Raw genomic sequence first — 27,176 nt, forward strand, 5'->3', positions numbered from 1 at the left:
CAGGGTCTCAAGAGACTTTGGTTTTGTATCTGTGATGGACTTTTTCCTTCTATTCTGTCCAAACAATTCAAACTAGATAAGGAAAGCAGAAACATTCATCTCAGTGCCTAGCTTATACCAGACCTCTTAGCAGCAACCAGAAGGCCAAACTGCGCAGCAGACTGGAATTTCTCCCCACAGAGCAAATGATTCTATGGCTCCAAGAGTACATTCTTGACACAGATTGAAGTAAAAAAAACTATTGCACAAGATCTTGCACTTTAAACTTATACTGTAAAAACTAGAAAGCAATGTTTTATCTTGCAAATCAGTATCTGTCCTTAATAAACACACAAAACTTTTAAAAGTAAGCCGTACTTCTATGCTGTTTATTAATAAAGATCAAGTGCACTGAGATAGGAACCTATTTCAAGTTCTAACAAAGGTGGTAGCCCTGGGGCTGTGCATATCAAGTTGTGGCTGCCCTTCCCTGCTATCCATTATGTTCCAACAGCACACTTCTCCTTTCCATTCAAATCCAGCTCTCTTCACCTGTGGGTACCTAACAGGGAACCCACTGCTTATCTGTTAAGGCTCTGGAACAATAACCATAACCCTTAAAAGAACCAAGTTTCCCTTTTTTTATGGCCAAACCTCAAATATACAAAATTCAGAGTTGTCCCCTTTTAATGTAATAATGTAGGACTTCCCAGGTAGCTCAGTGGTAATGAATCTGCCTGTCATTGCAGGAGATGCAGGTTCAATCACTGGGTCAGGAATATCTCCTGGAGAAGGAAATGGCAACCCACTCCAGTATTCTTGCCTGAGAAATCCCATGGATAGGACTCTGGAAGGCTACGGTCCATGAAGTTACAAGAGTCAAACACAACTTAGTGACTAAAAAACCAATGTGATAATATAATCCAGTCTGCAGCAAAGGGAAGCAACAGTTAGAACTGGACATGGAACAACAGACTGGTTCCAAATAGGAAAAGGAGTGCGTCAAGGCTGTATATTGTCACCCTGCTTATTTAACTTATATGCAGAGTACATCATGAGAAACGCTGGGCTGGAAGCAGCACAAGCTGGAATCAAGATTGCTGGGAGAAATATCAATAACCTCAGATATGCAGATGATACCACCCTTATGGCAGAAAGTGAAGAAAAACTAAAGAATCTCTTGATGAAAGAGAAAGAGAGTGAAAAAGTTGGCTTAAAGCTCAACATTCAGAAAACTAAGATCATGGCATCCGGTCCCATCACTTCATGGCAATTAGATGGGGAAACAGTGGCAACAGTGGCTATGTTTTTGGGCTCCAAAATCACTGCAGATGGTGACTGCAGCCATGAAATTAAAAGACGCTTACTTCTTGGAAAGAAAGTTATGACCAATCTAGACAGCATATTAAAAAGCAGAGACATTACTTTGTCAACAAGGTCCATCTAGTCAAGGCTATGGTTTTTCCTGTGGTCATGTATGGATGTGAGAGTTGGACTGTGAAGAAGGCTGAGCACCAACGAATTGATGCTTTTGAACTGCGGTGTTGGAGAAGACTCTTGAGAGTCCCTTGGACTGCAAGGAGATCCAACCAATCCATCCTAAAGATCAGTCCTGGGTATTCATTGGAAGGACTGATGTTGAAGCTGAAACTCCAATACTTTGGCCACCTGATGTGAAGAGCTGACTCATTTGAAAAGACCTGATGTTGGGAAAGACTGAAGGCAGGAGAAGGGGATGACAGAGGATGAGATGGCTGGATGGCACCACCAACTCAATGGACATGAGTCTGGGTCAACTCCAGGAGATGGTGATGGACAGGGAGGCCTGGCATGCTGCAGTTCATGGGGTCACAAAGTCTTGGACACGACTGAGTGACTGAAGCGAACTGAATCCAGTCTGCAGCAAAGAGAAACAGAGAAACGTACGAAACAACAGGCAGGAAACATTTTATAGACTTTGGTCAAACCTTACCCACCCCTCTTCAACTGGCTTTCATTCCTCACATTCTCTAGATCACAGAAAAGCTAACACAGTTAACTTTAAACAATTTTTATTACACAAAGGTTGTCACATAATTGGATATTTCTCTACTCTGTACACAATTGTTCTTACTCTCCACAGAAAGGCTGTTTCTTAACTTCTCATCTGGTGATAGCAAGCACTAAAATCCTGATTTTAACAGAATAGTAGTAAAAATGCCTCAGTGATTTAAGTTGAAAGCAGTACATTGGTACACAGCTCTTAAGCTCATTTATCAGGAATGTACAAATGTCTTTATTTAAAAATACAAAATAAATTATCTGTAGGCATGGACAATGACAGCAGTAAACCATTCTATGTTGTCAACTGAAACCAGTAACTGATGGTTTTAGTTATTTTCTTAAACATCAGCCAGCCTTCTCTTCAGTCAGCTCCTTCAACTGACCTCTCCTGAAGTTATTGGTGAGGAACCCTGCCTTGAGTTTCCTCTCACAGTTCATCAATAATGGCAAAGCACTATTCTAAGAGTTAGAACATGCCACCTCCCATGCCACCTCCCATTCCACCCATGCCACCCATTCCAGGATCCTTCTCTTCTTTAGGAATTTCTGTGACGACAACTTCTGCTGTTGTTAAGAGAGAGGCTACTCCGGCAGCATCCAGTAATGCAGTTCTTACAACCTAGGGAAAAAGTTTTCATAAAATATTAGTTAAAAAAGAAAAAAAAGAGCAAGACTTAGCATTTTTAGACAGTGGTCAACTATTTACCTTAGTTGGATCAATGATTCCCTTTTCCACCATATTCACAAAATCTCCAAGCATAGCATCATAACCAACTTCTGAAGAACTCTGCATAATTTTCTCAACTATCAGTGATCCTTCAACACCTGCATTCTTAGCAATGGTCATTGCAGGAATTTTGAGTGTTTTTTTAATGATTTCTATACCTATAAAGAAAACATTTTAACAAACTGAGTTCTTTCCTTTTTAACTATTACAGCACAGTTCTATTTGTGAGAATAATGACAGATAACTCCAATTGGGAGAACACTACAGGTCAAGTGATTCTGCCTGAAAGATCTCTGACTCCAACACTGTTATTCTACTTCTATTATTCTGGAAACTGCTTTATGACTTCTTGTTCTATCTAGTGGGCAGTAACAATACAACTCTAACAACAGAAAGACTACAATCAAGTTGCAAGTAAACTCATTTCTAAGGTAACTTTTTACCTGTTTTTTGATCTTCATTAGCTGGAGTTATTGACTCCAAGGCTGGAATGCACCGAAGCAGGGCACAGCCCCCTCCCAGAACAATGCCTTCTTCAACAGCAGCTCGTGTAGCATTAAGGGCATCTGTAACTCTGTCTTTCTTTTCATTTACTTCAACATCACTTGTCCCACCAACCTAAAAATCAAAAAAGAATTCCAGTTAGTATGGCTTTTCCTCCTCAAGATGCTAAATGCCAAGAATCCTAGTTTACTTGGGCTAGGAACCCAAGCAGCTTATTTACAACAATGAATCTTACCTTCAACACAGCAACACCATCTGAGAGTTTTGCCAGACGTTCATTCAGTTTTTCCTTTTCATATTCGCTTGTTGTGATATCTAACTGCTCAATGATCTCTTGGATACGCTTTTCAATTTGAGCCTTGTCACCTTTCCCTTTCAAGAGCATGGCATCATCTTTGGTCACAATGACCTCTCCAACTTTTCCTAAGTCGTGAGGCTGAACATCTTCAAGATTTAGATTTAGTCCTTCTTCTCCAAATACCTATGAAAACATTTTTAAAAATGAAAAAACCATGAAATAAAAACAACAAATTACATTACAGGCATTTTTCATTATACCAAAATCATTAACATATCCTACAGGTGTTTTGATAAGAAAACCATCTTGTAATACTGTTTCCTTGAAATCTGAAATTTCAAGACTATAGCTAGACCAAACAAAACTTGCATAGTTTTTCATTACATTTCCAACTTCCCACTTAATCCTCAATTAATACTAAGCTTTGAGAAACAAGTGAACTCAGAAAACTCATCAAAGGACATACTTTTGGTGAAACCAAGACTAGACCCTAGGCCTAAACTCTTAAATCCTGCCTTTTTCTATTATAATACAGTCCTGAAAACAAGTTAAAAGACCACTCTTGTGCAAGACTCATGGCAAATTAAAGATAGGGGCCTTAGTGCTATTTAACCCAAACTTTACCTATTGAAGAGAAACACAGATTTTTGAAAATGTGAATTCTACCTATAAATTTCAGACCTGGATGTATAAATAACATTCAATAAACCAAAATCACATCTATTTTACTTACTGCACCACCGGTAGCAATAGCCATGTCTTTAAGCTGGTTCTTTCTATTGTCACCAAAACCTGGAGCTTTGACCGCCACAACTTGAAGACCAACTTTCAGCCTGTTAAGAAGTTATTAATAAGATTTAAATTTTATAATAATGTCAGCCGACTTCAAGTTCTAGTAACTAAGGTCACTTGGGAAACTGTACTTTCTGCTTACCTTCTGACCCTACATTCCACTTGAAAACATGTAAATTAAACAGTGATAACTTTTATAGACTGTGAAAATCAGAACTCAGTCAGTTCAGTTCAGTTCAGTTGCCCAGTCATGTCCGACTCTTTGCAACCCCATGAATTGCAGCACACCAGGCATCCCTGCTCTTAAATTTGGCGATCATCTAATGAGCATTTACCCTTAACCATTTAGTATTAGGTTAAGTTGCTATTAAAGTCAGTTTGAGCAGTTTTTTTTTTAGTAAGGAACAGTTGATTTACAATACTATATATTTCAGGCGATTGACACATGACAAATTTTAAAGTTATGGGCTCCATTTATAGTTATTATGTATTACTGCTGTATTCTGAGCAAGCAATGTTTTTAATTCAATTCCTTTATAAATGTAAATACTGCTAATATCATTAAGCTTACCTTCATTTTAATCAGGTAATGAATATTTAGAGTATATAATTTTTAAAATGCTCATTTGAAACCAGACTGAAATAGAAATAATATATAAACTTCAAGACAGACCTGGTTCTATTAAGGAGCCGAATAAAAATAAGAAGGTTAAGGTCTGATAATATGCCAAGCAAACTGGAGATCCAACTTTACAGCAACCAGTAAAATGGCTCAATCAGAACTTTTCAGGCCTGTTGTTCTTCTATTTCTGCTTCACATCACACTATCTCTAGGGCTTTTCATAAGTCCAAAGGCATATCCAGGCTATAAACATTACAAGATAAGTAAGCTCATTTAAGTCAGGTCAAAATATGCAATTCTGTTATATATACCTGATTATTTCATTTATGCATTTCCATTATAATAGAAATTGGAGAATCTCATTTCTGATACACCCCAGCTGTAGGATTAGGAAGAATATGTATTTTAAAAATGCCCTCCCTGGTCAGGGAACTAAGATTACACAGGCACCAAAAAAAAATAAAAAAACAGAACCCCCCCCCCCCCAAGATTCTGTCTAAAGCATTACCATTTTTGTCTTAAAGTAAAATGTAATCATTATAGATCTAAAAAATTAATAGACCCAACCTAAGTACCAATTTCTATTTTAGACTATTCATTGACAAAATTTTTCCTTTAGAAGATTATGTAAAATTCCAACTGCCAGATACACTTAGAATGGCAGTTGTTTACCTCTTCTCATGAAAAACTGTAATTGTGAATATATCTTTTCCATAAATCATTTTTGTAAAAAATACAAAAACAAAAACTCAGGCATTTATCTTCAAAACAACTGTAAATACTTAGGCTAACTTATAAAAAGGTACACAAAACATTAAGGACTCAGGGACCCTATTCAAAAAAGACAGAACCATAACTGGACTAAAGGTTCATGACACCCACCAGTATTATACAAACACAAGTTGTTCAAGGAGAATGTACATAAAGGAGATTTCAAACACCAATACAAATAACTGCCTTTCACCCAGAAATGTAAACCAAACACCACTGCCTATCACCTGTTCAAAACAAGGGTACTTAGAGCTTCTCCATCCACATCTTCAGCAATTATGACCAAGGGCTTCCGGTGAGCATTGGCAATTTCAAGAGCAGGAACAATGGACTGGACACTAGAAATTTTCTTTTCACTCAACAGAACATATGCATCTTGGAATTCACATTTCTGACCTGAAAAGCAAAGAACACTTCTCACCAACTTGAGGCCATTCTGCTGAAAATGACTGCAGTTTAATTTAAATGAAAAACCGCTAGAGCAAAGTTCCAGTACACTTTTAAAGTGACTGATCATGTTTTCCTTTCTCATACACACGAACGTTTGGAACACATGAATTTACTTTTGAGGTATGACACTGACAAACGCCCTCAGGGTGTCACATATTAAACTATACTTTAAAAAAAATTCAGTTACCCATTTGCTCTTACCTTTGGATGTATTAATAAAGTATGGAGAAATGTATCCTCTGTCAAACTTCATGCCTTCAATAATTTCTAATTCATCATTCAGTGTTTTTCCATCCTATGAAAAGTAAAAAAATTCGTTATGTGAATTTCATTACACAAAGACTAGTTTCAAACCAATTAGTAAGTAGTCCCCAATTTTCATACGGAATTCAGATAGAAGTATGCAAATATCCCAGAGCATCCAACTCTACTTTTGCAAGAATATGTATTTGAACTAATTTTTTACAGCTAGAAGCCAATATCATCTAAATTAGGATGGATTTACGTCCAAAACCACAGGTTAATAATTCACACAAACACAATAAGCACATTATTCTGTACAGGTGCCAGTGTTACATGTGAAGGAATGAAAACAGAACACACTTGGAAACATATGTAGATCATATGTAGATCATATTTTGTACTTGTAAAACTCAGATTATCAGACATCTGTTTCCATCTATAATTAAGAACAAACTTACCTTTACTGTGATAACACCCTTTCTTCCAACTTTTTTCATGGCATCAGAAATGATGTTGCCAATTTCTTTGTCTCCATTTGCAGAAATTGTAGCAACCTGAAATAATCAAACTACTCTTTCAAATTAAAGGTAAAGGCTATCTTCCTCAATCAACTCCCCTCCCTTTTCTCATTAACTTCCCAATCGATATATCCTTGGTGGGATGCTAGAGGCAGGGTGATGGTGGTGGTGAGACAGGCAGAGGGGATTTTAAACATAATAATTCTAGTGAATAACTGGTCCCGTTGCAATTTTTTAAAAATTTGATTATTTTCTACATTATTTTCAAAAGAAACGAAATAAACACACAATTATTCTTTTAACAAAAACAAAAAAGAGGGAATTCCCTTGTGGTCCAGTGGTTAGGACTTGACATTTTCACTGCAGAGGCCCAGATTCCATCCCTGCTTGGGGAACTAGGATCCCACAAGCCAGGCAGGGTGGCAAAAAAAAGAAAGAAAGAAAGCTTGATGACCCGTTACCCTTGGCAAATGTGGCAATATTAGAAAATGAAATTATTCACCTTTGATAAATGGCCAAATAACATTTTCCACACAAATGAGTTTTTACTCAGTCATGCAGAAGTAAAATGACAACTCATTAAGTCTCAAATTATGGAGACTTTCTAGTGGTCCAGGGGTTAAGACACCGTGTTCCACTGCAGAGGTTCAATCCCTGGTGGGGGAATTTTTTAAATCTCTAGCAGTAAGAAAAATGCTTCAAATGTTGGTGATTGGGTAATACTGTTATCCTAACACTGTTGTGTAATTATAGGATAAAATAATGTTACTTTAAAAATCCATACCTGAGCAATCTCTTCAGGGGTTGTCACAGGTTTAGACTGCTTCTTAAGTTCAGCAATTACAGCATCAACAGCTAACATCACACCTGGTTCAAGAACATGTATTACAATGCTTATTCTCTCATGGCTCCATGTCAACTAAAATTCTGATTCATGTTAAGTGTATCAATGCCTTAATGCTTCTGTACCAGTACTCTTCCTGATCACAAGGCAGTTGGATGGCATGCAATGAAACACAAACTTTAATAAATGAAGTACCACAATGCCAAATTATTTTTAAAAACTGCAGTAAAAAAAAAAAGTGTACACTTTCAAGAATCTCACCATTCAACTCATTCTATGTAAATCTTTCCCGATTCAATCATTTCTTACAGGGTCATCTAGCACATTTCCCCTCCACTGAAGGACACAAAGGACCAAAATGGATTACAGTCCCTTATTTTCAACAAGTATAACTGTCAAGGGTAAGGACTTTCTTGTGACTATACCCCTCCAAGTTTTTAACTGGTTGAAATTTCCTCATTTAATATGTAATTTATGAACAACCACCTTTAACATTCAATGTCACCACAATACGGATTTATTTACGAGAGCATAGTCTTTTCAACTGAGACCAGTGCTAGCTCTTTCCTTATTTTGCGAAAGGTTACTTCACAAAAATAATTGAGAGCAATTTGTAGTAACAATGACTTTCTTTGGGAAGTAACCCTTAATAACCTCAATTCATACTTGCCAGTCAAACTGCTTTTAATGAGACACATTCATTTGGATCTCAAACACTGAAATAGATGAGATGATACCTCATCACATTTTTGGGATGCCTAGCAAGTCAGTTTTCACAAATTATTAATAGTATCTCCTTTTACTCTCATGTGCCTCCTAGTTTACATCTCCTACGCGTGGATGGTAATACACCCCAGAAACACACACCAATTACATGCTGAGGAGATCTTTGAATTGTGGCCTAACTCCCCCAAACAAGTAATAATAAACAAAATTCAGACCCATAACATATTAAGTGCTGTTAAGAAGAAACTGCTTTATAAAAAATAAAAACCCATTCTGATATCCTGGGTAGCATTTCCTTGAACTTACTGCTTTAGAAATACACAGTACATGCTGCAACTTACAATAAACTTGGTTTGGGGGAGAAATGAGCCAGGGGACAATGACACGGGGATGGATGACTGTGGACACAGGGCACAAGCATCTTAGTCACAGTCTCCTCTTTGCCACCTAGCACAATGCCCATCCCATAGTCAGAAATTCAATCACTACTTAATCATTTTTTTAAAAAAAGATTAAAAAAATTTTTTAGGAGACAGAAGAAACAAGAGTCAACTTTTTAACATAATTTAACAGATAACCTGACACAGATCAAAACACTGTGGTGACAATGAAGAGAGACATTCCTACCTCTCCTGATTTCCACTGGATTAGCACCTTTGCTAATCTTCTCGAAGCCTTCCTTGGCAATAGAGCGTGCCAGTACAGTAGCAGTAGTGGTGCCATCCCCGGCCTCTTCGTTTGTGTTATTGGCAACATCTTGAACAAGTTTAGCGCCAATATTTTTATATTTATCTTTTAAATCAATAGACTTTGCAACAGTCACACCATCTTTTGTCACTTTGGGACTTCCCCAACTCTGTTCAATAATCACTGTCCTTCCCTGTAATTGCAGAAGGAAAAAAATGCCACAGATTCACACGCTAAGTACTATTTAGCTTAAAATAAAAAGAGCATTTTTCATAATAGGCAATTACTTTAAAGCCTCAATGCAATATCAGATCACTTTTATCAGACCTGCTGCATGAATCTCAACCGAAAGTTCATCAACGTTCTTACAGACAAAATGACTTCTTTATTGCCAGGTGCATAACCTTGGATGAAATGTTATAAGAGATAAAATTTCTAGAGACTTAACCAACATTAACTTGGGAGATTATAATGAAATTCCAGAAGTCTCCACATAATTCATATTTAAGTTTTGTCCAGTGCCTTCTATAATAATAATGTGAAAACTTATTTCTGAACTTATTTTAAAATTTAGTTTCTAAAATAGCAATGGCAAGACAAGAACAGTGCAGCCTTCCTGAGTTGTTCAACATTAAATCTTAAAATATGATGCAAACAGTACTGGTGGCTTGAACCAAAGCTGCTCGTGAGGCATGCAAATGCCATTACTCAGTTGAATCACTTTGATATCTGTACTGTCTTCAGCCTGAACTGAAGCATTGCTCCACCCAGTACAACGCATGAAGAGGTCTCCTCAATTTACTTGTTATTCATCATTCGTTAAATGAGACTTAAATGCTCATACTTAAGGTACTGTGGATGTTATATTCTTCCACCTATGCCTAGTACTAACTACTGGGAAAGGATCCAAAATTTAACTCAAGCAGGCAAGGGAGATTAAGTCTACCTTGAGTTTAACCATCCATCTTAAGCTAGGAGTTACCACTTGATTACATCACACTTTGTACAAATTAGTTTCACAAATCTGGCACAAGCAGTTTATGAATACCTAAGAACTGTTTAATAACTTGGCGTGACTCTTGCCATCGGCAAAATGTTACTCCTTAACAATATAAATTACAACAAAATAAGAATACCTTTGGCCCCATAGTAACGGCTACAGCATCGGCTAAAAGGTCTACACCTTGAAGCATTAAGGCCCGAGCATCTGCACCGAATTTTACATCTTTGGCATAAGCCCGAGTGAGATGAGGAGCCAGTGCCCTGGACACTGGCCTCATTTGACGAAGGACTGCGGGTAATCGAAGCATTTCTGAAGGAGAAACAGACAGATCATCAGGACAATACTACCACTACCCGTGGGGTTACAACACAAACATGGCACCCATGCAACAGAACGAGAAATATTAGAAGTGAGCTGGGCTGACGTCTGGCACCCACGATACCTGGGCCTCGGAACCCGCCACCGCCCCCACAACACTGGCTACTAGTGCAGTCTTTAAAGAGGTCGCCCCACGCCTGACCTACAGTAAAAATGCGTGCTCTTCTTCTTCCCCACGGCTATTACTTCCTACGCTAATAACGAGTTAATATTTCACCGCTAAAATGGCCTTGAGGGCAAATCAGCTGCAAATGTCCCCTGGAAAACCAAATCTACAGAAAAGGGGCAAGTTATAAACCCAAGCGACCAAGGGAAGGAAAATACTCCTGACGCTGCAAAAATCCGCTTACTAAAATGTGTCTTCATGTATCCACTCGGGGCTACTGTATCAGAGCAGCGAGCAAGGCCACGATGCTGGGGGCGGCGGCCGGGCCCACTCCCAGCGGCCCCACGTGTCTTTCCACCAGGACAGCCAAGCAAGGTCAAAGGTGGAGATGCCGTACCCCAGCAGTCCGCCAGGCCAAAAGCCGCTCCCACGCGCTGCGACCACCCTCCCTGGCACCCTACATTCGACCACAAGCAAAACCGCCTTTCACCGGAGGATCGATGTGAATACACTCGCCCGACTCCGCGCACACTCGTGGGCAAGCCCTCCCTGCTGTGCCCGGCTGGGCGAGCGATCCACGCCGCACGTGACGGGCCCCCGCGTGCACCCACGAGGCCTGGCTCAGCGGGCCCGGGCCTGCGGCACCCGGGGAAGCTCTGACTCTCGCCGGCGGACCGGCTCAGCGGAGAAGGGAAGGACGGCTCCGGGGTCCGAAACCCATGGGTGAGGCGGCGCGGACCGGCCGCGTACCTGCGGGGCAGCGGCGCGACGTGCGGGCGACGAGACAGGCCGTCGGCGGCGAGTGAGGGACAGAGTGCAAGGCGCGCAAGGCAATGAGCCCGTGTCCCCTCCCTCCGCCGCTCCCCCCGCCCCTCCGCAGCGCGCTTGCGAGCGGTGCCCACCCACTTCCCGGCCGCCTGGGCCCTGCAATCTGCATGCTCCGTGCGCCAGTCCCGCCCCTCCCTACCCGCGCCAGGCCAGGCCAGCGGGTTCAGCCCTCTCCGGCCCGCTTAGGCTAGTTCCCGGGCTGCGCGCCGTTCCAGAACGTTCCGGATAGAGCCTGGCTCTATGTGGGGCAAGGGTCAAACGCGTCATTTCCGGGGGGGGGCAAAGGGTTAGTACTTTCACCTAGGCTGACGGCCTAGAAAAGCCTAGAAAGAGCTGCTCTTTTCTTCCGCCTCCGGGTCCGCGCGTCAGTGGCCTGCGCAGAGCGCAGGAAGCGAATAGGGGCGCGCGCTGGTGCGGCCACCCGCCTTTCGCGGGGAGGGGCTGGGCGGAAGCGAGCGCGCCTGCGCGGTGGCCAGTTTTTTTTCGCGTTCACGTGTCTGGAGGGTCCGACAGCAGCTCTCTCCTTTTGCCTGTGGCGTGAGAGCAGAGAACGAACTGCGGCAGCCGGAGTTATGGTGAGTCCCGCGTGGGCTGAAGGCCGGCGCACCCGGTTTGGCCTGGGGCTCATGGGGAGCCCGGGCGATTCCCTTTGGGCCTCGCGGGAGGAGTAGAGGTCAGAGACCCGCGCCCACCCGAGCCCTGGAGAGGCGAGACCCCGCCGATCCTTTCCTCCGAGTAGGGCTCTCTGCACGCGCGTGTGAGGCAGCGCGTGGGTCAGGGGGCGGGAATCCCGACGCACGCCTCCTGCGGGACCTTGGTGGGTGTGTAATGGTCTTGAAAAAAGCGTGGGCACAGGCAGAGGGACTTCAGTGTTTAATGACAATTTACAGAAAATCCTTGGAAGAATTGACCTTGGAAGAAACTAAGCTTGTCCTTGAAGCTCGTCTGGCTGCTGACCTCAGGAGCAACAACGACCCCTAACACTCATAGGAGTGGGAAATTAAACGGGGAATTTAGAACTGAACGTTCAGAGGTGTTTGCTTTGAATGGAAAATATGAACATTGGCGTTATCTTTGAAAGCCACATGTGGCCTCTTTAGAATACATTGTGTTTCAAATCTAACGTTTTTCTCTCTACAGGCAGGACAGGCATTTAGAAAGTTTCTTCCCCTCTTTGACCGAGTATTAGTTGAAAGAAGTGCCGCCGAAACTGTAACCAAAGGAGGCATTATGCTTCCAGAAAAATCACAGGGAAAAGTATTGCAAGCCACGGTGGTAGCTGTTGGATCAGGCTCTAAAGGAAAGGTAAATGCGGACTGAAATGGAACTCATTTTTATGTGAAATGCGGGGGGGGGGGGCGGTAGGGATCCTTGATTATTAAAAAGATCACTCCCCAGTGGGTTCACAACTAATCTGCTTTCAGCAAAAATGATTGTAATCAGGGAAGGAAAAAAATATTGTATATGATGGAGGAAGAGTTCCACGGCATTAAAATCAGTAGGTATAAATTTGAACTTAGTCTGACTTCTCACACACTGAAATTGCCCTAATCCTTTAATCCTAATCACTTTCTGTCTTGCATGTAAGAACTGGCCTTCCAGTTAGTCTCCAACTGAAGGTTAGACCTCAGACTCCTGAAGAGTCAACTGGAACATTGCATAAATGCCCTGGGGTCATATATGTTCATTGTATTGCTCCAGATACCTCTAAGAAATTTCTAGCAAGGGGTTATCCTGGAGTTAATAGGAAGATTTGGGGCACTCTACTTCAGTCCCTTTTCCTAAATCTGCTTTGGAGGAACAGAAATTGAATTGCAAAAGTAAATGAAGTATATGTTCCAAAGTCAGAAAATTAAGTTTTTACATGTTGAAAGAAGTTAAACATGACCATTGTACATATGGTTTTAAAAACTGGTTTACCTCACTTGGTTGTGAAGTAACATATTACTTCAAGTATGTTAATATTTAACGATTAAAAAGCTTAAAGTTAGTTTTTCCAGTACAATTCTTTGACCCTTTAAAGTAAAATCAGGTTTTAGTTGAAGCCACTCTGTGTGCCTTATTTCAAAGTGTAACTCTACAGTGATATTTTTGAGTGAAGAACTATGACTATAAATTATACCACTTGGCCACCAAAGTCCTTTTTAAACATCTGATTCTAGCACGCAGAGTTGATTAATAATAAAGCGTAAATATTTGGTTTGGTTAACTAAACATCTTTACTAATAAACATCCTTGTTTTCTTAAGGGTGGAGAGATTCAACCAGTTAGTGTGAAAGTTGGAGATAAAGTTCTTCTCCCAGAATATGGAGGCACCAAAGTAGTTCTAGACGACAAGGTGTGTAAACTTCATAATATTAAGGATGGGTTAAATATTTGCTGTTAGTTTTCTGAACTAATGGTTTCTCTGTTTGCAGGATTATTTCTTATTTAGAGATGGTGACATTCTTGGGAAATATGTCGACTGAAATAAGTCACTATTGAAATGGCATCATGTGAAGCTGCCCATTCCACTCAAGTTCTGAAATCTTTCATCATGTAAATAATTTCCATGTTTCTCTTTTATAATAAACTAATGATATCCAAGCTAATGACATCCAGTGTCTAAAATTTAGTTTCACTGTACTGGTATAAACATTTCCAAATAAAAATATATAAATCAATGGTTAATTTTTATTTAGTGATTTAAAATGGTTCTTGGGCTTCCCTGGAGGCTCAGATGGTAAAGAATCTGCTTACAGTGCAGGGGACCCAGGTTCAATCCCTGGGTTGGGTCAGTCCCCTGGAGAAAGGAATGGCTACCCATTCCAGTATTCTTTCCTGGAAAATCCATGGACAGAGGAGCCTGACAGGCTACAGTACATGCAGTCGCAGAGTCAGACACAACTGAGCAACTGACACTTGCTTTGCAGTTGCTTTAGGGTTCATGGTTTATATGGGGGCAGATAGAGGTAACCTGCAGAGAACTGGAAAACAAGGTTTTCAATCTTCATGTTGAAGTTAACTTTACTAAGTATATAGTTGATGCTGATTCAAAGCCATGGATTTATACTAACATTCTAAGAAGGTGAAAACAAGTAGCAACATTCTGACTTCATATATATCAAACATTTAAGTATAGTTCTTCACTTACGCAAATCTAGTATCATATGTCTTATTTCTTAAGTTGTATTTTGAAAAACTTAATGAACATTTTCACTATTACATAGTTAGAAATCCAAGGTAGGGTGTAATAGCTCCCACTGGCTGAGTACCTTGTGAATTCCAGGCTAGGCACCGAGCGACAGTATAGCTAACACTTCAGGAGCATTTTCTAGGTACTAGCTACTGTTGTAGGTACTTGTCCTATATCACATGGCTTAATCTTTCAAGAGCATATGAGTCAAGTACCATCAGTCACATCTTGCATATAAGGATGGTGAGCCACAAAGGGGGTTAAGTAATAACAGGACACTAGGAAGTGGTAAAGCCTGATGTGGACATAGGTAGTCTACATACATTTACATGCTGTCTAAACCGTTATGGCCTCTGCTACTTTGTCAGCCCGTCCTAAGCACATGATAGACATTTCAGATAACAACTGGAAAAAGGGAAGGGGTACCTGAAACTGACAATTAGGTTATCTAGTATACAATTTATTGATTTTAGCAAATAGGAAACAGAGAACTGGACAAATAGCTTGATTTAGGAGCCAGGAGAATTAAGATTTGAACCCAAACAATCCTACACTGGAGTTGATTACCACCTCCTAATCTTGACTCTCTCAGCTACCAGCTATTTTTGCCTTGCAGTCAAATCTGTTAGTTTTGATTGCTCATAAGCTAGTCTATGATAATGTCTTTTAAAAGTTGTATTCCATATTTGTCTTGTGGAATCAAAGTCTAGGTTAAATTTTAAGTGATAAAGGAATAATCTCAACTTTTGATAATATCCCCATCAATAAAATAGTATGTGTGTGTATTTATGTTATGTATTTATGAAATGTTAGTGACATTTTGCTGTATAAGGCTTTTTGTCATATTTAGGTTAAAAAAAGGAATGCCTCTGTGTGCCAGGCACAGCTAATGTGCACTGCACATTGTAATCCTGTAAGCACAGATTTGTTTTAGCAATGAGAGAACTCACGGAGGAAATGAAGAAACTTACTCAAGGCCATGTGGTTGGTAAACTGTAATTAGGAATCCAGTCCAAGGTCTATGACTTTCCATTCATGATTGTTTTCCCAGGACCCAAGGAAATAAGGACGTTTTGAGATCTAAGATGAGTTTACAAACCTTATTCATCCTCGGAATTACTTGCTATCTTAGAATTTCAGGGCTGTGTCCATAACCTAAATCAAGGATGGGAGGATTCTTTTTGTACCAGAGAAGTTGTCCTTGTCTAGCAGAACTGCTAAAGAATCACTTTATAGATTGTGAGATTATATTAAAAATTAATAGGGAAAAGAATTTTGGCATGAGAAATTTGGGCCCAAAATCTGGGTATTGGGGATGTGGACCCATCTGTTTTAGAGAGGTATGTTGGTGTTTACTTTTTGTTGAACAGGAAAATAGTAAGGAGAAAGGTAAAACAGGTAAAACTCTGACTGAAATTTTAATGATGGCCTTACCATTTTTGAACTCTTGCCAGGCACTGTTCTAGTAACAACATAAAATCCTACTTACTTGTGTAATCATAGCAATAGTTTGATGTTCTTTGCCTCACAGGTGAAGGATGCAGATAGGTAGAGGAACTGGCTCAAGGTAACCTAAATTTTAAGTCATAGGTTGGAACTGAACTCAACCTTGTCTGACTTCAAAGTCTGCATTTCACTATTCTACACAAAAATTTTTTTGAAAAATTGAGACTAAAATTACCAGGGTGCTATTCTGCTGTGGAAGTTGTTACCATTATCAAGATTATGATTTTTTTCCTCTATTGCTCCAGAAACTATGCTTTACAGAAAGTTCTTATTTTTTTAAAATTGACATAAAATAGGTTTTTCATTTTTTTATTGTAGTAAGGACACTTAGTATGAAATACATCTTAACAGGTTTTTAAGTGTACATTATAATACTGAATAAATGAAACTTTATGCCCATTGATTAAAAACTCATTTTCCCCTCCCCTAGTCCCTGGCAACTACTGTTCTAGTCTCTGCTTCTACAGCTATTTTAGATCCTTCACGTATGTGGAATACAGTATTTTGTCCTTCTGATTGGCTTATTTGACTTAGCTTATTGTTAAGGTTCATTCAGTGTTGTCAAATATATAAAGCTGAGTAATAACTCCATTGTATGCAATACCACGTTTTCTCCATTCATACAACAAACGGACATTGATGCTGCCACAGCTTGGCTATTGTAAACAGTGCTACAATTCAGATGAGAGTGCTAATATCTCTCTTTGAGATTCTGATTTCAGTCCTTTTAGAAAAATACTCAAAAGTGGGGTTTCTGAATAGAAATATGGTAGTTCTATTTTTAACTTTTTGAGGATCCTCCAAACTGCCACAGTGGGCACACCATTCTGGATTACCACCAACATGGATCATAAAGTTTTAGGGGTGTGAATTTGTCACATTTGTTTCCTAATTTGTGCAGTTTTTGTTTCTAGTTAAATCTCATTCTTCTAGTACTTGTTTTTTGAAATGTTAAGTAATTCGTTGATCCATTTAGTGTACAGTATATGTGTCTTTTTTTTAACCAACGGTTTACTTTATTGGATTACCCACTCTCCCCCACCACTCCCCTGCCCCCAAATTTGAGATGTCACCTTTATCATACATTAAATTTTTAAGCAAACATATTCCAGGATTTCACAGTCTGATCCATTGATCTCTCTATCCTATCACAGTATTTTCAATATAAACATATATTTGTTTGATACCTGATATGACAGTTCCTCCCTGTACTCTCAACAGTGCACTTACCTGGCTGTGAGCATTTTTAACTTCTGGGTAAGGGCTGCGAGCGGAGAAGGCAATGGCACCCCACTCCAGTACTCTTGCCTGGAAAATCCCATGGATGGAGGAGCCTGGTAGGCTGCAGTCCGTGGGGTTGCTAAGTCAGACATGACTGAGCAACTTCACTTTCATGCACTGAAGAAGGAAATGGCAATCCACTCCAGTGTTCTTGCCTGGAGGATCCCAGGGACAGGGGAGCCTCGTGGACTGACGTTTATGGGGTCACACAGAGTCGGACACGACTGAAGTAACTTAGCAAAGGGCTGCCAGATTGCTCTCCAGCATGATACCAGGTCACATGCCTCATCCAGCAAGTTAATTGCTGTTTTCTCTGCAGCCACACCAAAATGGACTTTAGAACTTTTTATTTATGTGAAGTCTATTTAAATGTCTTTTCTTTTTTTTTAACCCTTAAGCAGTCTGTATGAGAGAGCTCAATCAAACCTAGGCTCTAGATCCTGTGTAGCTTACATAGTCATTCCGTCAGTTCAGTCGCTCAGTCATGTCCAACTCTTTGCGACCCCTTGAACCGCAGCATGCCAGGCCTCCCTGTCCATCACCAATTCCCGGAGTCCACCCAAACCCATGTCCATTGAGTCGGTGATGTCATCCAACCATCTCATCCTCTGTCGTCCCCTTCTCCTCCTGCCTTCAATCTTTCCCAGCATCAGGGTCTTTTCCAATGAGTCAGCTCTTCGCATCAGGTGGCCAAAGTATTGGAGTTTCAGCTTCAACATTAGTCCGTCCAATGAACACCCAAGACTAATCTCCTTTAGGATGGACTGGTTGGATCTCCTTGCAGTCCAAGGGACTCTCAAGAGTCTTCTCCAACATCACAGTTCAAAAGCATCAATTCTTTGGCCCTCAGCTTTCTTTATAGTCCAACTCTCACATCCATCAATACATGACCACTGGAAAAACCATAGCCTTGACTAGATGGACCTTTGTTGACAAAGTAATGTCTCTGCTTTTTAATATGCTGTCTAGGTTGGTCATAACTTTCCTTCCAAGGAGTAAGTGTCCTTTAATTTCATGGCTGCAATCACCATCTGCAGTGATTTTGGAGCCCAGAAAATAGTAGTTATGTGATATTTGACAAATCATCTCAACCTCTCTGGGTTTAAGAATTAACTGTAAAAAAAAGGAGGGGGCACTAGATGTTCCTTAACATTTTGAGTCAAGCCTGATATTTTTTTTCCTTAAACTTTAATTTGATTAACATTTAAAACTAGATAATCTGTTTGTGGGCTTCCCAGGTGTCTCAGTGGTAAAGAATCTGCCTGCCAATGCAAGAGACGTGGGTTTGATCCCTGGGTGGGAGAGATCCCCTGGAGAAGAAAATGGCAGCTCACTCCAGTATTCTTGCTGAGATAATCTCATGGACAGAGGAGCCTGGAGGGCTACAGCCCAGGGGTCACAAGAGTCAGACATGACTGAAGTGACTGACCATGTATGCACGCAACGTATGTGTAGGTAAAAATTCGAAAGGATGTACATTGAAAAGAGTCCTTCCCATCCCTGTGCCGTAGCCACCTGGTTCCATTCCTGGAGGCACTGGTGTTACAGTTTATATTCTTTCTTTCAGGGGTGTTTTATGTATACATATCTATTTGTGTGTGTATATATATGTATCTCATGCATATGAAATATATATATACTTTTCAAAAGTAAAATATTCTGTACACACCAATTGGCACCTTGCCGTTTATTTTTTGTATTAATAATTTTGTCTTTGGAATTAATCTATAAAGTACATATAAAAGTTTCATTCCCCTTATAGCTATATGATGTTTCATTATATGGATGAACCAAAATTTAAGCATTTCCTATTGATTGATATTTAAATTCTAAACTTAGGCTCTTAAAAACACTTCTGAAATAAATAAAATTTTGCATAGATTTTATATCTTTAAGATAAACTGCTGGGCATGAAATTGCTATGTCAAAGGGTCATTGTTACTTAGTTGCTAAGTTGTATGTAACTCTTTTGCAACCCCATACACTACACAGCCTGCCAGGCTCCTCTGTCCATGGGATTTTCTAGGAGTGGGTTGTCATTTACTTCTCCAGGGGATCTTCCTGATGCAGTTACTGAACCTGTGTCTTCTGCACTGGCAGGCAGATTCTTTACTATTGAGCCTCCTGGGAAGCCCATGTCAACAGTTATGTGAACCTTAATCATATATACACACATACAAACATCTTCAAGTTGCCCTTCAGAGAATTTCTACCGATTAATAATCTTACCAGCAATGTATGAGATTGCTGATTTCCTCCCACTCTCAATAATATAGAATGTTATGAATTTTTATTTTTCCAAACAAATCATTTTATCTTTACTACTGGGTAACTGGCCTTTTATGATTTGATATCCTTATCATTCAGGGAAATTGGTTCTTTGTGATAGGTTTTTTCCTCCAGTTTATAATTTGACTTTGATTTTTTTAATGCTTTGAATTTGTAGGAAGTAATTTTGGTATAGCTGAATAAATAAAATTTTCCATTATAGCTTCTAGTTATTTCAAACTCTGAAAAGTCTCCAACAGAAGGTTCTTCCATAGTTTCTTTAGGTATTTTTATGGTTTTCAGTTGTTGTATTTTTTCAATCTTGAGATTTTCCTGTTTTAAGAGATAAGAAATGGATCCAAACCCTCGTCTTACAAGTTAAGCCTAGTTCTTTAAGACATTAATATTTAGCCGAACTCTTACAAAACACTTTTCAGTCTCATTTTGCCTAGAGATTTGACTTGGAAAAAACATCAGTGGGTACTTACTTATCTGACTTATTATTTCAAAAGACCAATTTATTATAGTATTTTTAAGCATTCATTTTAAAAAGTTTTTTTTTTTTTTAATTTTAAATTTATTTGGCTGTACTGGGTCTTAGTTGCAAGTGCAAACTCTTAGTTATGTCATGAAGGATCTAGTTACCTGACCAGGAATCAAACTCAGGCCCCCGGCATTGAGACTGCAGTCTAAGCCACGGGACCACTAGAGAACTCCCCATTCATTTTTTTGAACAAGTGTCAGGCACTGTCTTAGGCCCTAGAGATACAGGGATGAATAAAATTAGTTCAGTTCAGTCGCTCAGTCATGTCCAACTCTTTGTGACCCCACGGACTGCAGCACGCCAGGCTTCCTTGTCCATCCTCAGCTCCTGGAGCTTACTCAAACTGATGTCCATTGAGTCGGTGATGCCATCCAACCATCTCATTCTCTGTTGTCCCCTTCTCCTCCTGCCTCCAACCTTTCCCAGTATCAGGGTCTTTTCAAATGAGTCAGTTCTTCACATCAAGTGGCCAAAGTATTGGAGATTCAGCTTCAGCATCAGTACTTCCAATGAATATTCAGTACTGATTTCCTTTAGGATGGACTGGTTGGATCTCCTTGTAGTCCAAGGGACTCTCAAGAGTCTTCTCTCAAAAGCATCAATTCTTTGACGCTCAGGTTTCTTTATAGTACAACTCTCACATCCATATATGACCACTGGAAAAACCATAGCTTTGACTAGACGGACCTTTGTTGGCAAAGTAATGTCTCTGTTTTTTAATATTCTGCCTAGGTTGGTCATAGCTTTTTTTCCAAGGAGTAAGCGTCTTTTAATTTCATGGCTGCAGTCACCATCTGCAGTGATTTTGGTGCCCCCCAAAATAAAGTCTGTCACTGTTTCCACTGTTCCTCCATCTAATTGCCTTGAAGTGATGCGACCAGATGCCATGATGGTAGTTTTCTGAATGTTGAACTTTAAGCCAACTTTTCACTCTTTCCCTTTCATCAAGAGGCTCTTTAGTTCTTCTTCGCTTTCTGCCGTAAGCATGGTGTCATCTGCATATCTGAGGTTATTCATATTTCTCCCTGCAATCTTGATTCCAGGTTGTGCTTCTTCCAGCCCAGCGTTTCTCATGATGTACTCTGCAAAGAAATTAAATAAGCAAGGTGACAGTATACAGCCTTGACACACTCCTTTCCCTATTTGGAAATAGTCTGTTGTTCCATGTCCAGTTCTAACTGTTGCTTCTTGACCTGGATACAGATTTCTCAAGAGGCAGGTCAGCTGGTCTGATATTCCCATCTCTTTAAGAATTTTTCAGAGTTTGTTGTGAATAAAACAGGCAGAAGTAAACAACTAAATTAATAGCATAATTTTAGAAACTGGTGTCATCTAGAAAATAAAGGTAGAAAATGCCCCTAACTTCATGAAAGACATTAGGTGCTCTATGGAAAAAAGGAATGATAATTGTCTGTTGTGACTTATCTCTTCTGATCATATCTTCCCTTCCTGAAGATTCAGGAACTACTGTATTAGTTATCTATTGCTGCTTAACGAATCATCCCAAACTTAGTGGCTTAAAACACCAACATCTCACACAGTATTTGGACATCAGAAATTTGGGATCTGCTTATCCCAAATTTTATGAGGCTACCATCAGCCAAAGGTTTGACTGGGATCTGCAAGTTATACTTCCAAGATGGTTACTCTTGCTGGCAAGTTGATACTTACTTTTGGCAGGAGCTTCAGTGGATCCCTTGTGGGCAACTTGAGGATCCTCACACATGACAGTGTCTTAGCTTACCCAAGGGAGGTGAGTTGAGAGAGCAAGGCCAAAGCCACAATGTCTTTTATGGCCTAACATCAGGAGTCACACAACATCATTTTCAAAATGTCCTATTTTGATTAAACAGGTCCACCCTATTCAGTGTGCGAGAAAACCAAAGGTGTTCTTCATTTGGTTCTCTCTCACACTGAGGAGATGATAATCACTAGAGGACATCTTGGCACCTGGCTACCACAATCACTAACTGGTCAAATATTCTAGAGATAAAAATGAAGTACTGTGGAAGCTGAGTATCTCACTCATTTGTAGTCAAAATTGTCTTGTTTAAACTTTGTAAATTCAAAAAATTTTGTCTATAACAACTTTTATAAAGAGAAATGAATTTTCAAATAATATGTTAAAAATGTACAAAACTACATATACAACTACTTTTTGTTCAGCTGTGAACATACATCTCCATACTTCACTGCTGCTTCAATTTTGCTTGGCCTGGAACGAAACTGCCTCTATGAAACCCCCTCAATAAATGCAACTTAAATGGCACATTCAAGTACTTCATGCATCTCGGTCAGTGCACCAGCTTTGCTCTTAGGCTGGCTTCCTTCAAGTCAAGAGGGTTGATGCAGCCCCAGACTTGACAAGGTTCAGCGGCACAAAAAAGGAACCATCTCTTTTACTGTCTCCTCAAGAGCAAGAAAACCTTTCCCCAGAGTGCTCCATCAGGTATCTTTTCATATCTCCTCAGGCTAAAATGGAGTCATATGCTCACCCTTTAAACATTGGCTTAGGCCAATAAGGATTTATCCCTCAGTTAAAGATGGGTTTACCTTTCCCTGCTCAAATTGGGAGAGATGGATACCGAGCAAGAGTAAAGTCTCTTTGCAAAGAGCATGTGTAGTGTGGATAGCAAATAGGCCACCATCAACCAGAGACATTTTGTCTGTAGTATAGTAATTTACATATCCTCCTTTCCTATTCATTTTTAAACTTTTTGAAGAAAGGAGCTTATACATCTTATTCATGGTTCTCAGCTCTTGCTCAGTGCCCAAACACAATGCGCATTCACTATTTTAGTTGGATTTTAAAACTCCCCAAGGAGGATTTCATATTGGATAGATGGTTTTGAAATTACTTATGATTCATTGGATTTACAAAGTATTTTCTTCTAAAACTTTTGAGAGACTTTAAAATTAATTAATTTTTGCTGCACTGGGTCTTCATTGCTGCAGACGGGCTTTCTCTAGTTGCGGAGAGCTTCTAGTTGCGAACTTCTCACTGCAGTGGCTTCTCCTGTTGCAAAGCACAGGCTCTAGGGTGTGTGAGCTTCAGCAGTTTCAGCTCATATGCTCTAGAGCACAGGCTCAGTATTTGTGCTCCACGGGCTTGGCTGCTCCATGGCATGTGAGATCTTCTGAGACCATGGATCAAACCCATGTTCCCAGCATTGCAAGGTGGATTCTTAACCACTGGACCACCAGGGAAGCCCCCAAAAGATCATGCTCTTATGAGGCAGAAGGAAAGAACTGCTGTGCACTGGTTTCATTCCCTCCCCCTCCACACAAACCCTTTTATTTGATAAATTGTTCAAAGTCTTACAGTCAACAAGGAAGAGAATTTAGACTTCTTGAATCTCAGTCCAGAGTTATTTTCATTTGTTCATCTTGCCTTTAAAAAAACTACTTCTTTAACAAAAATATTCAAGTAACCCATTTTTACATGTTACTGTTATTACTGATCATGCTCTTTTCTTCTTCCCCCCACTCCCTAAATTAATTGTGGTTGTAGAATTATTGTTGTTTAGAGGTCTGCAGACCTCCAATCTGCAGACTAACAGATTAAACGTCACATTAAAATGTGAAGGTTATGAGCTAGAAACATTTCAACCATAAAGACCAAGGTTCTTCCTGTAAACAAGGCCAGAATTGACATCACAATGTAGCATAATTAGACTTTTCAAAGAGAAGAATATGTATTTTGTTCCTGAATTTAACACCTACTTAACTGTCTTTTTCTTTTGTTCTTTTCAGATGGGTTGAAACAGTATTTAAGTATTACTACCAGGCATGAAATTAAAAGACGCTTACTCCTTGGAAGGAAAGTTATGACCAACCTAGATAGCATATTCAAAAGCAGAGACATTGCCAGCAAAGGTCTGTCTAGTCAAGGCTATGGTTTTTCCAGTGGTCATGTATGGGTGTGAGTTGGACTGTGAAGAAAGCTGAGGGCCGAAGAATTGATGCTTTTGAATTGTGGTGTTGGAGAAGACTCTTGAGAGTCCCTTGGACTGCAAGGAGATCCAACCAGTCCATCCTAAAGGAGATCAGTCCTGGGTGTTCATTGGAAGGACTGATGCTGAAGCTGAAACTCCAATACTCTGGGCCACCTGATGCAGAGTTGACTCATTGGAAAAGACCCTGATGCTGGGAGGGATTGGGGGCAGGATAAGGGGATGACAGAGGATGAGATGGCTGGATGGCACCACCAACTCGATGGACATGAGTTTGGGTAAACTCTAGGAGTTGGTGATGGACAGGGAGGCCTGGCATGCTGCGATTCATGGGGTTGCAGAGTCAGTCATCACTGAGCGACTGAACTGAACTCTGGACTTAAGAGAACATTAAGATGAGCCCCTTCAACTATAGGTAACTGATATTTACAGCTCGGGGACTACCACACAATCCGGGAAATTATAACTGAATCCTTGGAGTAAGGGAGGTGAGATTGTCCACAGACCTCAGAATCTGCTCTCTACAGATCCACCCATATCTCTCTTAGGGTGGCAACATTTAGGGGCTGCTTGTCTTAGATTCTCACTGTATTTATTAAGAGAACTGGTGACTTGCACGGCTGTCTCCATGGCTAGACTCTAATCAACTTATCCTTAAGGATGGGAACTTTTTATACTTTTACCTCAGTGCCACAGAGTGGGGCTTAATAAACACTTGTTGGATGAATAAATTTTTTGCACTTATAAGTTAGTGATGGAGTTGTCCTTTCTCTTGAAAAGTTACCAGTCTCTACATCTTCTAGAAAGAAGAAATCTTTAAAGGCAAACAGGCTTCCCATATTAAATGCTTCTGAACGAAATTCCAAGCCATGACAGTTATTCAGCTTTGCACTAATTTTAACCACCCTCTCATCCACTCCTGGCTTTCATCTTTGGAGACTCTGTTACATGTCTCAGCATTCTTAATACACCTTTGGGTGTACTTGATGGGATGGGATATCTGATGCTTTTCTCTCTTGAAAATTACCCTACTATATGCACTGTTTATTAATTTAACTGTCTTCCCATCTGATAACCTAAGGCCTCTCTCATCCCAGATCAAACATTTTAAGATTTCCAAGCAGGAACCAAAAAAAAGTTTGCCAATACATCTGTGATTCCATGACTTAAGAGAAAACTTAAAACTTGCAACAAAGAAAAACTGAAATACTGGGATGTACAACACCCACCGTCAACGAAGGGGCATTCATTTTCTCCTCCTGCTTCTGACTTGCAAAAAAATACAAGCTAATCTTGTCTGCTTAACACACAATACCCGATGTCCCCTTTACCGTCAGATAATTGGCATTTGGGTCTCTAATCGACACAAACTTAGCGGATGGCGGAAATACCGTTTTACACTCTAAGCCTGAGTCTGATTTGAAATTGGTCCATTTCATGCAGGGTCTGTGTAACTTTCCAAGACTGCTGACCTCTTTTTCACTGTGCACATCTAGGCAGATTTCGGGACAGACTTACGCTTCTCTAGGTATTTGTTTGCACAACCGACAACTGAAACGGTCGCCATTGTGCAAGCTCCGTTCTTCCCGTTAACTAACGTAAGCCCAATGAGATGCACAACGCGCTACGCCGAATTTACACATTCCCACTTGGGGATGGTGGCTCTCTGCGCTGGCCGGCGGAATTCTCTTTGTTACTCACTCTCGTCCCTGGCAGTCGGGTCTCTCCCTCCCTCCACTTCGTCGTCAGTGAGTCGTCGGCTGTTCCTTTTCTTGTCCCCCTCCCTCCGCCAGCTGGCCCATTCAAGGACTCCTCCAGGTCCTCCCACCCTGCCCCGCGCGGGCTACGGCTGTGCCGTCAGCAGTAGCCCCTCCCCCGCGCCCGAGCCAGGAACGCCGCTCCGCCCCGCCCCCCGCGCAGGCAGCCGTCCCCTACATCCGGGTACCGACTCCAGCCGCCCAGACTCTGGCACTATGGTCATGGCGGAGGGGACGGCTGTGCTGAGGCGGAACAGGCCGGGTACCAAGGCTCAGGTAGTGTATCTGCACCTTTGATGGAGGGGGAGGGGGCTCTTGGTGCCGAGCAGAGTCGCACTTTGACGCTGGATACCTCTGAGAGGAGGATGGGCCGGGGCGACCGACGGACTGGCGGGGGCACTGGTGCCCGGCCTGCTCTTCCGGAGCCTCAGTCCTTCGGTTTGGCTGAGGCGGCGGCGGCGGCGGCGGCCCGGGAGGCCTGCGTAGCTCCGACTGGAGGGTGGGCGTGAGGGGCGCATAGGGGCGGCCGAGACCAGGGCTGGAAAGCTTGTTAGCAGCCACTGCTTGTTCTCGCCTTTTGCCTGATCTCCAGTGACCAGTGTCTGAGGGGTGCCGCCGGCCAGGTGGAGACCCTGAGGTTCTGTGAGGGCTTCTGGGGTGGGAGGGGTGTAAACAGCCTACCTCGTCCTGCCTTCCAGTTCCTATCTGGCTTGTGACCTGCCCGACTTCTGACATCCAGCTTGTCTAGCCGGATCCGGGAGTCGATATCCTCCTCCTCCTGCTGTTTGCTTTTGGCCACTTCTCGCTCTAGCTGTTCTCTGGTCCAGCAGGTTTTCATCATCAGGCTGGGACTTGTTAGATATCATTCCTTGTGAATTTCTTTGTTATGTGTGAAGCATAAGGAAGGAATTGATTATAATTTTATCAACTTTTAGTAGGGCGGTACTTGGAGTGAGTTGGTCCTTGTGTCAGTATTGATTCTTGGGATTTGCAAAAGACGGAGTGCTCTTCACATTCCTAAAAAAAATCGAATAGGGTAGTTAGACCTCATCTGATTAGCCTGCCAGGTGAAATGGTTTGCAATTGAGTACATGCTCCAAAATCAGAAGAGGTGTTATAATGTGATTTTAAAGAAAAAGAGGTAAGTGTATGTGTGGGGTGGCGCTCAGGGTA

The 27,176-nt window shown here is 41.0% G+C and overlaps 2 protein-coding genes across 4 annotated transcripts in view; one reads left to right on the forward strand and one right to left on the reverse strand.

Moving 5' to 3' along the window:
• Nucleotides 1-2,031: 2,031 nt before the first annotated feature.
• On the reverse strand, nt 2,032-11,522 carry HSPD1 (heat shock protein family D (Hsp60) member 1). The gene is made up of 12 exons (XM_068966947.1): nt 11,442-11,522; nt 10,341-10,516; nt 9,145-9,397; nt 7,732-7,814; nt 6,888-6,983; nt 6,388-6,481; nt 5,964-6,132; nt 4,285-4,384; nt 3,489-3,734; nt 3,193-3,367; nt 2,729-2,907; nt 2,032-2,641 (listed from the first exon to the last, which is right to left on the reverse strand). The coding sequence occupies exons 2-12, from the start codon at nt 10,512-10,514 to the stop codon at nt 2,489-2,491; spliced, it is 1,722 nt and encodes a 573-aa protein (XP_068823048.1). The 5' UTR covers nt 10,515-10,516; nt 11,442-11,522; the 3' UTR covers nt 2,032-2,488.
• A 328-nt stretch (nt 11,523-11,850) lies between these two features.
• The window catches only part of LOC138075424 (MOB-like protein phocein), a 45,692-nt gene continuing 30,366 nt past the window's right edge, over nt 11,851-27,176 (forward strand). The window contains exons 1-2 of one of the 3 annotated variants that reach the window (XM_068967184.1): nt 11,851-12,094; nt 12,660-12,824. In XM_068967184.1, coding sequence (XP_068823285.1) covers nt 12,092-12,094; nt 12,660-12,824 — 168 coding nt within the window. In that variant the 5' untranslated portion in view covers nt 11,851-12,091. Of the gene's footprint in view, nt 12,095-12,659; nt 12,825-26,191; nt 26,280-27,176 lie in introns of those variants that run through there. The other 2 variants (XM_068967185.1, XM_068967186.1) reach the window with 2 other exon arrangements.

The sequence above is a fragment of the Capricornis sumatraensis genome, chromosome 3, assembly GCF_032405125.1.
Source record: "Capricornis sumatraensis isolate serow.1 chromosome 3, serow.2, whole genome shotgun sequence".
Classification (NCBI taxonomy): domain Eukaryota; kingdom Metazoa; phylum Chordata; class Mammalia; order Artiodactyla; family Bovidae; genus Capricornis; species Capricornis sumatraensis.

Bases quoted from the DNA above. Each gene is read 5' to 3' on its own strand.
- HSPD1 (XM_068966947.1), bottom strand. From the start codon at position 10,514: ATGCTTCGATTACCCGCAGTCCTTCGTCAAATGAGGCCAGTGTCCAGG. The intron at 3,735-4,284 runs GTAAGTAAAATA...ATGTTTTCATAG, and splicing joins CTATTGCTACCGGTGGTGCA to GTATTTGGAGAAGAAGGACT. The intron at 2,642-2,728 runs GTAAATAGTTGA...CTTTTTCCCTAG, and splicing joins GAATCATTGATCCAACTAAG to GTTGTAAGAACTGCATTACT.